This window comes from Hippopotamus amphibius, unplaced genomic scaffold (genome assembly GCF_030028045.1).
Source record: "Hippopotamus amphibius kiboko isolate mHipAmp2 unplaced genomic scaffold, mHipAmp2.hap2 scaffold_248, whole genome shotgun sequence".
In the NCBI taxonomy this organism is placed as follows: Eukaryota; Metazoa; Chordata; class Mammalia; order Artiodactyla; family Hippopotamidae; genus Hippopotamus; species Hippopotamus amphibius.
In genome coordinates this window covers 25956-39751 of record NW_026648369.1, presented here as the reverse complement: position 1 = coordinate 39751, position 13796 = coordinate 25956, and the positions used below count along the sequence as shown (strand labels likewise).

The following is a 13796-nucleotide window of genomic DNA, read 5'->3' as shown; positions in this document are numbered from 1 at the left end:
TACAAGAGTGTAAAGCAATTATATTCCAATAAAGAGCTTAAAAAAAAATGAGGTCCCACTCTTTACTCTCAGCACACCCTGATCTATCTCTTCACAGCACCCATCATGCTCTGTAATTACTTGTAATGATACACTGTTTTTACTGCACGAATATTTTGTTAAAATCTGTCTCCATTGCTACTGGGTAAATTCTTGAACCACATCCGTCTTCGTTGGTGCTGTGTCCCCAGCACGTTACACAGTACTCAGCACAGAGCAGGTGCTCCATAAATATTTACTGAATAAAATCAATCACTTGAGATATCTACACCTGCAGAGGTCAGGGAGCCGACTCCAGAGGACTGTCTACACCCACAAAAAGCAGGGAGCAGGGGATGCGGCGGTCTTACTCTCCACATCATTTGGGGCATGTCACTTTAATCTCTCTCTGCCTCAGTTTCCTCATCCACCACATGAAGATTATGCTGCATATACTCTGCCTCATAGGGTCGCTGTGAGAAAGAGTGCTATGTGAGAGGTTACTGGGGGCTGCTAATTAGTCACTCCTTTATCTTCAACTGGGCCTCACACTCTGCCAGCCCCTCTGTGGGCAGGGGCACCTGCTGGCAGGACACAGGTCTGTTTCATCCTCCTCTCCACTCCACCCCCTCAGGGTCTGGCCCTGAACTCCCGGGCAGAGGATGCCGGGTACTGTGTGTGGGCAGTGAGGCTGGCAGCAGCCCCTGGTGTCCAGACGTCTGGCCCTGGTGTCTTCACCAGAAACTCCAGCCCTGCTCTAGGCCCTGGAGGAACTGGATTCATCACTGGCCTCCCAAGACCTTGCAGCCTCCAGCCCTGCACCGCTCCGAGCCATGGCCCCTGTGCCCCAGGCCTCTCTGCCTACCCTGGTGAGGATCCCTGGCAGGAAACTGCCCTTCAGTGTCCCCACCGTGTTGCAGCGTAAAAGGTGTTCTGCTTTTGTTGCCTCCCCTATCTTTTCCCCTCTTCCTATCAGGCCTTCTCACTCTGCTTACCGTAGAATCATTCTTTCAGGTTGGAAGGACCTTGACTTTTAGCTAATCAAGCCCTGTGTGGATTCTTTTTTTTTTTCAATTTTTATTGGCCTCTAGTTGATTTACAATGTTGTGTTAGTTTCAGGTGTACAGCGAAGTGATTCAGTTATACATATACTTATATCCACTCTTTTTCAGATTCTTTTCCCATATAGGTCATTACAAAGTATTGAGTAGAGTTCCCTGTGCTATTCAGCAGGTCATTATTAGTTATCTATTTTATACATAGCAGTGTGTATATGTCCACCCCAATCCCCCACCTCTGTGAATTCTTAAAGTTCTAAAACAGCATATGTGAAAAAGGATAGAGGGAAGCTCCAGTGACGGGAAGCTCACTACTTCACAAAGAGTCCCACTCCACTGTGAGAAAGCTTGGGCTATTAGAAAGTTCTCTTATCCTGTCTCCTTTCCTGCTCACACCCCCAAGTCTTCCTTTCTTCAAACCAAACAGCCCCAATATCTCCAGTCATCACTCCTAGGAAAGACTTTTAATCACCTCTTCTGAACAAACTCTATTTTGTCTGCAGTGGAGGAGCCTGGCCCTGAGCACAGCCCCGTGAGGGGAGGGGCAGAGTGAGAGGAGCACAGCCAGCTCCGAGTAGAAGGGGACAGTCACTACCCTGACTTCGGGTCATACCTCCAGAGACCATGCCGGTTTGCAGCCCCAGCACTTCCTAATTCATGCTCAGCTCCGAGGGTGAGTAGACTGGACCCCCAGATTGTGTCTCTAGGACACTGTCCGCCTAGAAGAATCAGTTGGCAGCCTGATTGTGCTACAACTGCGGGTAACCCAGTGGCTACTAGCCTAGACTGGAGCTGGGGACCTGGCTTCCAGCTTGGCTCCACACTTACCATGTCCCTGTGACTAAGTCATTGCACTGATCTCACCAAGTCTCGGCTGTCCCATCTACACAATGGGGATAATGGGAGTTTTGTGACTTTATAATGAGATGGGGCCAGGAGGGTTCTCCTCAGAACAGAGCCAGGCCCATGGTAAGCAATGAATACACAGTCGCTACAACAGTTACTACAGTCATGATTAGAACCTGCTGCATTTATGAGCTCAGGCAAGAGGCAAGTCGGTAGGGGCTAAGTGGGTCAGCGAAGGCCTCCTGGGGCAGGCAGGACTCCTGCCAGGCCTGGACAGCATAGATCGAGAAACAGATTGGAAGAATGTTTCATTAAGGGAAACGGAGCAGAAGTTTGGAGTGAGAACAACAACATCAAGAAAGTAATAATAATAACTGCAGTCCCCACCACCCTGCACATTCAGAGCCACCCCCGGGAGGCCCGTGCTCACACGCACACACGCACACACGCACACACGCACACGCCTGCGCCCGCCCACGTGAGGCAGTGCGGGGTCAGGCCCGTCGGCAGCCAGAGCACCCTGCAAGCAAGCAGAGGGCCGTGGGGGTGGCGAAGGGTCGTGGTGAAGGTGGAGAGCTGGGGTTGAGGCTCTGAGCGGTGGGAAAGCACGAGGAGCTATTGGCTGAGCACGGGCATCAGGAGGAGAAAGCCAACGGTGCGGCAGGGACAGGGCAAGAGGCAGGACTACTGAAGGTTGCTTCCCGGAGAGCAGGCTCGTCCAGGCCACAGGCTCAGGGCTCTTCAGGGCACACTGTCCCCAGTGCAAAGCCAAGCCTCCTCCCAGCCACACTCCAGCCCTCTGGTGTTTGGGGCCCTCCTGCCTCTCCAGCCCGTTGTCCTTGACTTTCACTCAGCCCCTATTCCAACCACCTAGACAGGCCTGCAGTTCCAAAACCTGCACTCCTCCATGCCTTCATCCGCACCGTTTCTTCTGCCTAGAATGCCCTCTCCAACAAGCCTACCTTCTCCATAGAGCTGGATTCTGCCCATCCCTCAAGGCACAGCATGAATGACACCTCCTCCAGGAAGCCTTCCCCCATTTGTAGCCTGGCACACTGTCTCCTCACTCCCTTCTCTCCCTATCCCCTCTCCTGGAGCTCCCTGAAGAAAGAAAGCATGTCCACCACCTCATCTTTTTCCCCACAGTCCCCAATCCTTTTTCTGACTCAGGGAGGGTACAAGCCATCTCTGATGACCACGTTCAGTCATGTTCAGAAACACAAACTAGCCCTTTCCCAGGAGGAGGACACCCACAAGAGTAGACAGTGCTCAGCCCCAGGCCCACCAGCCTGGAGAAATGCCACCGTTCAGAGGGCAAAGCTGCTTATGAGAGCAGGAGGCATTTCTGGTGGCTTCCCTGTTAGACAAGGGACAGGACTTCTCCCGGTTTAACCCCCCATGACCTTTGAACTTCCTGGGAGGTCAGCAGCACGTCCCCCTTCCCCAGCTGTCTTTCTGTCTCTGGCCCGATGGGAGGGAGGGCCCTGGGCCTGTTCCATTTTGCTCCCGTATTGATCTGTTGGCAGCAATGGGCTGGATAATTAGCCAGGAATTAGGGTTTCTATTACAGCCAGGAGGCTGCTCCAGCTGATTTATCACCTGAATAATTTACTGTGATTGAAAGGAAATTAAAATGAACTCCATTTGACAACTGTGAGCTTTTATGGGCTTTAGTGAAGGCTCAAAAGCCAGATTAATAGCCTAGTGTTGGTTAATAGTCTGCCGAGAGTAAATACGGCAGGCTGTGCTCGGTGGCAGCCCTCCTGCCGCGGCCGGAGGAGGGACCAGCTCCCGCCAAGAGCGCAGCACCCACGACAGCATCAATGCGACTTTTACTGAAACAGATTCCACTGTTCGAAACACGCGCACATAGACCACCCGCCGTTGTTTCCTTTTTTTTTTCTCTCTTCTCCTCCAAAGTGATTTTTACCCACTCCACATGGAGGGAAAACAGAATTGCTTTTTCAATAACCATTTTGAAAAGGAAGTGTTTCATTGCCCCAGGAGTGTGTATACATTAACCCCTTCCACCCAGGGACAAAGTTTTACTAAGTTCCCACCCACCCAGAGCAGATCTTGGCAGGCAGGAAAAGCAGTCAGGTGAGGGTGGGCTTTAAGCTCACGGAAGTGACAGGTGGGGCCCCCACTTGGCCCTGAGGGGGAATGTTCTTCCCCTGGACAGTAAGGGAGTGTGATTAAGGAGGATTTGACCACCCAAGCCTATGGCAAGAATCTGAGGGTTCTAGGATGGCCAGCGGACTCTGGCTGCAAAAGGCCAGTTCTGAAAACCAGCCAGTCGGAAAACTGGCTGCTGGAATTGTTCGGGGACACAGAGGCCCATGTAACCGTCTTGCACAAGATAGACAAAAGATCTTGAGGTCAGATTCCAGCTCTGCAGCCTCGACAAGTCCCAGAAGCCCTTTGGGCCTGAAAATGGGGCGAACAGCCTGGAAAAAAAATGTTCCAGTCTGTAAAGTGGGGCTCCCAAATCTTGCTTCACCTGTGTAGTGGCCATTTACGTGGAGAGTCTGATGAAAGGATGGACGTGAAAGATCTTTGAAAACTGCAGAGGACCATGCATAGGTGAGGAAGGTAACTGCCGCTGTTGCTAGGCTGTTGTTGTGCTGTTGGTGTCAAAATCACAATTACTACTGTCCCAGATATGGAAACTGAGGTCCAGAGAAAAGGTGACCTGCCCAGCAGGGCAGAAGCTGGACGCCAGTGGACATGAGGGGCTCAAGGAACCCGTACCCTTGACGCGCATCCCTTCCCAGCCTGTGGCCCCTTGCTTGGCTGACATTTGTCCAAAGTGATTGGGAGTGGGGAGCCAGGGTATGTCATTCATAGTCCAGTGCCTGTGTGTGTACCCGGCAGCCGCGTGGCCTCACCTCCCATCTCTCCTCATTATGGCCCATTACAGGGAGGTGAAGCAGATTAACCAGAAAGCACTGAGCCAGTCCTTATCCTGCCGGCAGGCCCTGCCTTAGAGCCCACACAGACAGAGACAGGCCCGCAGCGTGTCCGCAGCATTCTGAAGGACACTGCACGGCCAGACGGCTAGGAACAGAGTCTATGATTCAGGTCTCCTTTCCCGAGGCCCATTTCTACATGGGCCTATCGACCTCTCCCCCAGCATCGCCTCCTCCATAGCATCTGCCCTGTGCTCCCAGCAGAGGCGACCTCTCCACTCATCAGGGTCCGCAGAGCCTTCTCCCGCGCCTTGCAGGTTCTGAATCCACGTCACATGGCCCCTGTGAAGCTGGGGGCTGAGCTGATGCCTGATTCAGCCCGCCCTCCCTCCCCTGGGTGCCAGCACTATGCCCGGCTCACAGTCAGCATGTAAGAAATACACGGGATAAATAAGCTATGAGTGTCTGAGCAAGGGAGTGGATGGGTACTGGGATGGGTTCCTCTCAAATATGAAGCCCTATAGTCTGCTCAGGCTTCCAGGGCCTTCCACACTGAATGAACTATGATTAGATTCTGAGTTTCCATGAGAATCACATGAAACACAGAAGCACAGTCCTTGACACCTAATGCCTGAATTAAGTAAACAAGGGCTTAATAGAAATGCCAGAGGTTTTGTGCAGAGGTATGGCCCTCACTCGCTGGATAACCTCAGGCAAACCCTATCTTTTCTCTGAGCCTCTAAAAAATGAGGGGGTTGATAGCTTGTTTCTTTAGTCTCTGCTGGCTCTAAAATTCTGTAATATTGTCAAAAGTTAGCAGATAACTTTTTTCCCAGATTCTGGAGGGAAATGTAGGCCTCATCCAAGGAAAGTTCCAGGTTGAGTCCCTTTTCTTTCTCCTCCTGGGTCAGATGGAGTGTGGCTTTGGCCATGTCTCCGAAGGGTTCTGAGTGGGAGAGGCTGCCCATGACGGAAACAGACTCTTCTCCCTGAAGTCCAGGACCTAGAGTGTGTGAGATCAGCTCTGACCAGCACATATGACTATGTCATTCCCAGAGGAGGTGTCACTCGACTTGCAGGAGAAAGACTGAAATCCTGAGCACAGTCTACGAGACCAGGCCCAGCTCCCCAGCATCTCCTCGCACCCTCCCCAGCCCATTCCCTGAAGCCCAGCCACATCTTCTTTCCATTCTTCACTCCTGCCACACTCCCTCCGACCTCAGGGCCTTTGCACTCACTATTCCCTCTGCCAGGCACCTTCTCCCTGCCACATCCCTTCAGGTCTCAGCATAAGCCATTATGGCCTCCAGGCTGGCTCAGCATCTGCTTTATGCCTTTAGAGAACCTCAGACATCCCCTCCTTGGTGCCTAACACATCTGTCATCCATTCCCCTTTGAGTAATCATTCTTTATTGTGATTCTTCCACACATCTGTAGGCTCCCTGAGGGCAGGTCCAAGCCTGTCTTGTTCACTCGTGTATCTAGTGACTGGCTCCATGCCTTGCACATAATAAACACTCATCGGTGTTCATTAAGTGAATACATGACTTGCTGGGTGGCCTTAGGCAAGTTTCTTTGCCTCTCTGGGCCTCAGTTTCCCCACTTGAAAACAAAGTATCTGTGAGAGCCCTCATCGGAACTACACAGAGACAGCCAGACTGTCCATAGGATGGCGGCCCCTGAGGCCTTGCTCACTCCTCCTCATCCAAGGTCCCCTCCGAATCCTATTCTCTCCATGGTAGCCTGTGCAGCCATATAGTTTTGAGTGGCTCTTTGGGAAAACTTCAGAAGCATCATCTGATTAGCCTGTAGAGGAAGCGCGGCAGGCCAGTCCTCCCCACCAGGACCAGCCAGCAAGTGCTGGGGAACGTCACTGCTCACAGGCCTCTGGGACTCACCCACCAAATGGGAGCTCTCAACAGGTAGGAGCCAAGTCGAAGCCCCCCATGCCTGCGAGGTACCCAGCCCAAGGCCTGTTACCGATGGAGCACTGGGAAACAGTCTCCTGAATCAAAGCTGCTACTGGGGGGACCTTATCCAGGCCCCGAGATCCTCTGGGCAGAGCCTTTCTGGTCCCATCTCTGCAGCCACAGGCGGTGACTTCTTCTCGGCCCAGGTTAGAGCAGGGGCTGCTCAGCAAGGGGTCCTCCTGCTTCCTTCCCTCTCTTGCAAATGACCCAGCTGCGAGTTTGTCCAGTAAGACTCTTCCTCATTTACAGACTCTTGGATTCAGTTCTAAAAGCACGACAGGACAATGTGACGAGAGGGCTGACGGTGGGGGACACACCGTTGCCATCATAACCTGGTTTACGGCCACCGGGTGCTTACGTATTTCCACCTGCACCCTGACTGACAGGATAATCACCCAAGACCACCTCAGGTGGCCCAGAAGACCGCTACACCACCCTGTGCGAAGAGCCCTGCGAAAGGACACCACCACCCAGCAATGGCGGAGCAGCCAAACATGGCACACGCCCCGCCAGCTGGAGAGACGAGGCACCAGGGCAAGAAATCGCAGAGCCCCAGACACATCCTCCAGTCCTCGTGGGATGCTACACTGGCCAGGTTTGGCCGAGAACAAAAAGCCTGGCTCTGAATAGAAGCCGGCGCTCTCACCCACACCCCACTGGATGCCTTCGGGCGGGCCACCCAGGCCTGTGTGCGGGTGGCGGGTGCGGGGGGCAGCGAGTCGAGGGCATACCTGCTCGGGCTTGATGGGCTCCGCAGTGGTGAAGATGTCCGAGTAGTGCTGCCTCTCAAACACGCGGTCCAGCACCTCCAGCTGCTGCTGCGTGAACAGGTCTCCCCGCATCTGCTTCCGGAGGAAATCTCTGCCCGGCAGTGAGTGCCCATTCGGCACAGGAGACTCCTGGATACCTTTGATGAGCATAAGAGAGGAGGGATGAGTGCAGGTCGTGCAAGCTGCTGGGGAAGACAGATCAGACCCTGGATTAGGAAGAGGTCCTGAGAGACCCACGAGCCCAGCTCCTTCCCTGACGAGAGAGGAAACAGACAGGGGCTCAGACAGGGGGGTCTTTGGCCAAGGTCGCCCCGCTGCTTAGGCCAGAGCCAGCTTCCCACAGCCAAATGCCAGGCCCTGCATGAAGCACGCGTCGTGGCGTCTAATCCTCACAACGAACCCAGTGAAGATGGTATTATTTCCCCCATTTTGCAGATGAAAACAGAGAGAGATTAACTGATTCGTCTGAGGATTGGAGTTCAGATTGACTCAGAGGCTTAATCACCAGGGACCACTGCCTCTCCTGCACTGAAGATCCCCTTGGAGGTAGAGCTTTGTCCCAGAGCTGATGCCCTTACCCAGGACATTTGCCACCACATGATGTGACCAGCCAACAAAACACTCTGCTAGGAAGGCTGTAGGGAAACAGATGCTCTCATACACTTCTGATGGGAACCTATTGGTCACATACCTGTGATGGACAATTTGATAAAATCTATCAAGATCACAAATGCAAGTTTCCTTTGACAGAGCAATTGCACCTCTGGGAATTTATTTTACAGTCAGACTCACACATATGGGAAGTGCTATATGTACAAGGTTCTAGTAGCAAAAGACTGGAAACAACCCAAGAGTTTATTTTTAGGAGCCGGTTAAGTAAGTTATGGTATGCTCACACAGTAGAATACTGTACGGCAGCAAAAAGGAAAGAGGACTCCCTCTGTGAATTGATATGGAAAGATCTGCAAGATACATTGTTAAATGAAAAATAAATAAACAAGATGCAGCACAGCACATATAATATGCAATCTTTTGTGTAAAAAAGGAAGAAAATAAGACTTTACATGCATCGTGTGTATACATACACACAGACATATGTGTGTGCATATATATATACACATGGAGGCAAAGAGAAGGGAGACTTTTCATAGCATGCTTGTTTTGTTTTGTTATAGAACTTTAAATGTACTGCCTATTCAAAAATGTAAATTACTAAGAAAGTACAGGATTAAATTCTCCATGGGTTCTGTATTATTAGCTCGTCACACTGTAACAGTCCCTGGTGATGATGCCAACATTTCAAAGAAAATATTGCAAGTTATCAACTAAAAATTAAATGGGTTGAAATATCTTTTGTGAGCTTTGGGCTTGAACCATTCAAAATAAGAGAAAACAAGGAGAATGAAAGATTCCAGCGAGGACATGGCCTCCAGGGCCATCATTCCCCAGGGCCCTCCGGGACCGAGTTGCTCTTGCAGGGTTGCCCAGAGACGCTGCTGGAAGCCAGGCCCAGAGGTGAGGCCTCTGCCTTTGCCATTGGGAAGCCCTGGGGGGAACCAGCATGTGTCAGATCTCTCCCTGGCAGGTGCTGTTACACAAAGCCTTAACCGATCCCCCTCCCAACCCCCACCCTGCCAGCCCACTGCTGCCCTAGACTTCCATCATGTAAAAACCCCAGCCGTGGGGCTTCCCTGGTGGCAAAGGGCTTAAAAGTCCACCTGCCAATGCAGAAGACACGGGTTCAATTCCTGGTCCAGGAAGATCCCACATGCCACAGAGAAACTAAGCCCATGTGCTACAACTACTGAGCCTGCGCTCTAGAGCCCATGAGCCACAACTACTGAATTCCACACGCCTAGAGCCCATGCTCCGCAACAAGAGAAGCCACTGCACTGAGAAGCCTGTGCATTGCAAGGAAGAGTAGCCCCTGCTCACTGCAACTAGAGAAAGCCTGTGCACAGCCACGAAGATCCAACACAGCCAATAAATAAATACATTTTTAAAGAACCCACCCACATGAGGAAGGAAGCCAAACCAAGGAGCAAGAAGCAGTGGGATACTGTGTTCCTGAAATACTGCCCCAAGTTGGTGTTTCGCCAGCTGTCCTATCTGGGGGCGACTGCAACACAGGCTCTGACATTTGAATAAAGACACCAGCTTTGGGTGTTCACGTGAGTGCTGGCCTTTCAGAGTCCTCCATGGAAGCTGACAGTTCAGAGCACCCCAACATCCTCTACAGGAAGGGTCTTCAGAGGCGGCTCAGGATGCCCCTGGGAAAATGGATCCCAGATCAGTTTTGACCCAAGAGAATACCTAAGCTGGGCTGTAGACTGAATGACCAGACACCCCAACATGTGGGCCAAGGAGGGAGCAGGTCTCTCTGACTGATGTCCCCCAGCCTAAAGCCTGAGGCTGTCCTCCGGAAGCCTGTGACACTGGCCTTCCACGAGAGAGGTCCCTGCTCCTGCCCACGGGATATCATCCTCAGAGCCCCCTCTTCATCACGGCCTATCCCCATGGGGATCATCCCACAAGGCCACCAAGACTAGCAGGATGTAGGAGACCACGGCCCAGCCTGTGTCTGACCAGCAGTGCTCCCCTATTGGCTGGCATCCGCCAAACGGCCCTTGTGTGCACAGGTGCACGCAGGTGTGTGCGCGGGTGCACACACGCGGGAAGAAGGCTCAGTTGGCTCCTCCTCAGCTATTGCTCTGGCCAGTCATCCTGGCCCCAGTCACTCCTGCCAAAACTTGACTTTGGCCTGCATCCCCAGGGCTCCCACCAAGTTTCTCCTTATCAGAGAGCCCACATCCACTTTTAAGAGACTTCTCCCTGCCCACCAACTTCACTTATGTTCCCCAGCCCCTGTCCTACCAGCCAGGCCTTAATAAAGGTTCCTTCCTGTCTGCCAGCTCCTGCCAAGACCTGGCCCTGCTGAGCCCCGTTGGGCAGCGCCTACCTCCTCCCTCCCACTCGGGCTGCCCTATCAGATATGCCCCGTCTCTGCCTCTGGAGGAGGCCTCTCCCTGGCAGCCAGCCGGTCCTCCCGCAGATGTCCTCTTCCACGGGCTTCACAGGCTGGGCTGTGCACAGCTCAGAGCTCTGGAAAGGCAGAGCTTCACCTCTACTGAGGAAGCTCAGAGAGGGTGGCTCGGCTGGGGGCTCCTGCTGGCAAGGTCACTGTCTGGTCACCAAGTAGGGCCTGGCACAGAGATAAGGCCCAGGGCACACGCTGACTCAAGCACCTGCCCGGGGGGTCCTCGGAGGCCCAGTCGCCCGGGACACCACACGTTCTCCAGCACAGGCAGCCTCGCCAGGGCCTGCGCTGAGCTTTCCAGACAGAAGGCTCGCCTATCCAGCCCTGGCCTTCTGAGTCAGCCACGGCACCATGGGTTAAGCCTGCAGGAGTGTCCAGGCTGTCTTGGTGACACAGACACTCAGAGTGGAGGACTGCAAGCTGGGAAGAGCCACTTCTCCAGGCGTTCAGCCCGATCCTGACCCCCCTGGCTGCTCCCGCCCACCTGCACCTGGCCCTGCTTTCTCTCTTCAGGAGGGAGGTGACATCTACCTGCCACTTTGCACAGATGCTGAAAGTCTGTCATTTCTTTACGAAGGTCTGGGGCACTCCTAAATATACAATCATTTATTCATTCATTTAACAGATATTGATAGAGAGTCTACTCTGCACCAGGTAACATTAAAAAAACAAAAAACAGAGGATACACTGATGACCCTCTTTCTAAGAGAGGAAGGGCAGCCCACTTTAGTCAAGTACTCACACAAACAGATGATTACAAACTGGGATTACTAAGTAGGAAAAGTGCCTTGAAATATAGTCATACGACCACATGTAATGACCGCACGGGGAGGAGCCAAGGAAGCCGTCCACAGGGGGGTCATGCTTGAACTGAGAGTAGAGGACAAGATGTCAGCAGGGAAAAGTGGGGGATGGGATGGGAGGGTGTGCCAGGCAGAGGAGGAGATGAAAGGAACAGAGGGAGTGGGAGGAAGAGACCTCAGGAGACTCTGGAGAGGCAGGCAGGGTCAGGCCCGGCAGCCACGGAGGCCACAGAAGCCACAGAGATCATCTGAGCCTCGCTGGGGGAGGAGTGGGGAGACGTGGAGGGGGGCTGTGGAAGCAATCACCCCCCACCCTCCACATCACCCTCAGTCCCAGAGCCTGAATCACTAGTTCCTGTAGATCAGGCTGTGCTTCCTAAACCCTGCTCCCAAGATTTGGAAAGATTAGGAATGGACAAGATGGATTTTGCATTTGTGCACATTTGAAGGTGATGCGTGGAGTCAGTCTGTTGGCCACAAGTGATCTGCTGAGCCCATATGGAAGGTAAATCACTCCTCATTGGCGTGTGCCCTGTTGCCAGGACACACACTAACCATGCATATGTGTGCTGCCTCCTCCAGGATGTCTTCCTTCATGCCCCAGTCACTTCTCCATCTGACCACTTTCTCCCTCATTTTAGGAGTCAGACCCCTGGCCCCTTCACTCTCACATAGCACTATTAGCTACCTTGGGAAGAAACACCACATTTAATCCACCTCTGTCTCCTCCACAGAGAATATCTGCGGAATAAATGAACAAATTAGTAATACCACCTTCACACCTTCACTTTGCAGGTCTGGTCGGCAAATGTCACAGTCCCTCCATCTGACCTCATTCATTTATTCATTCATGTGTTCATCCCTCCCTCAACCAACCTTAGGGAGAAGGCGCTGGCCTGACGCCGGGCGTCCAGTGGCGAGCGAAAGCTGGCCCAGCCCTGTGCTCAAGGAGTCATAGCCAGCGGGAGAAGAAAGTGTTAACTGGAAAATAATCAGACCAGTAAAGGTGCAAGTGTCAACCAAGACAAATACTCTTGACAAAAAGGCAGGTGGTTCTCAGAGGCCAGGGACACGGCTGAGCCATCTCTGGTCACCACAGCGGGTGAGCATGAGAGAAACAAACAGATTATATGCAAAGAGACGGCTACAGAAGGCAACACCAGCAAAATCACCCCCTGCACGAGGACAGGGCTGAAGCTCCAGGCCTCCAGTGGATGCTTCCCATAGCGTTTCTCATCTGCAAAGATGCTGTCTGACTTCACTGGAGAATGTGGTCTTGGAGGCAGGCTCCAGAAGCACTCGGACCCATTTTATTCCAGGGAGAAAAATCTGAACTCGCAATGTGAATGGTATGCTTAAATATACGGACAGACACGGGTAAAAGTACAAAGGTATACAGGGGGCATGGTATCTTTAAATCTTTTTTTCTATTCCAAATCAAATAATATGTAATAGACCCAGTGCTGGGCTTAGTCAACCATGGCTCGTAGAATTAACATTCTGGAAGCTAGCTTCAGGGGAGCAAGGGGCAGGAAGCCCCGTCTCGGGGAGCAAAGAAATGCTGGCTTTAAATTTCAGGTTAAACCAATGTTATTCACAACCCGGCTTTGAAGCTAAAAGCTTTACACAATCGGGTCTGGTCACGCCAAGAGAGAGGAAGCAAAATAGCCTCAGATTCCCATCTGTCAAGAGAAAGCTGTCTCTTGTGTGTCTTAAAAGATCATAAACCCATTGCGTTTTCTTCAGAGCACAGCAGATTCAGGGGTTTTGCATTTTTCTTGGAGGGTTCTGGTTTGTTTCTTTTAAAATCGTCATGTACTTTATGTCTGCAGATGCTCCCTGGGAGAAAAAAAAAGTAAAAACAAACAGGAATCTCCATAATTCCTCTTGGCATCATGGCCTTTGTGATGCAGCCCCACCGGAGGCCCAGGAGCCCAAGAAAGGAGTCTGGAGCTACTGGGTCAGCCTCTGGCCTCTCTCGGAGTCCCATTTCCCTGCAGAGCCCAGCCCAAGCCAGAGCCTCCTTTATCCTCACAGTTGCTCCTCAGTATGGCAGGGCAGTGGCAGGGCCCAGTGGGAAAAGGGTTGGGAGCCAGCAGACCTGGGTTCTAGCCCCAGCTCTGCCCTTACTTGCTGTGTGAACCCAGACAAGTTCCTCTGCCTCTCTGGGTCTCAGGTGTGCCATCAATAAACTAAGGAGGCTGAGTTAGTCATTTCTAACCATTTTCTCCTCCAAAATCCACCTAGATTTTGTCTCCTAAATGGTATTAAATGAGCAGTTATCTATTTTTCCATTTTGGTTGTTTGTGCAGTCTTTTGGGGACCACCCCCCGCCAAATATTCATTCTACACCTGAACGATGGCCAAACTACCTAGTGGACCCCA

General features: G+C 52.2%; 1 protein-coding gene across 1 annotated transcript in view; it reads right to left on the bottom strand.

The window, feature by feature from the left end:
- Positions 1 to 13796, bottom strand: part of LOC130843197 (paired box protein Pax-2-A-like) — a gene marked incomplete at its 3' end in the record, with an annotated part of 60030 nt that overhangs the window by 33694 nt on the left and 12540 nt on the right. Inside the window, exon 2 of the mRNA XM_057719746.1 lies at positions 7533 to 7824. Coding sequence (XP_057575729.1) covers positions 7533 to 7824 — 292 coding nt within the window. The remainder of the gene's footprint in view (positions 1 to 7532; positions 7825 to 13796) is intronic.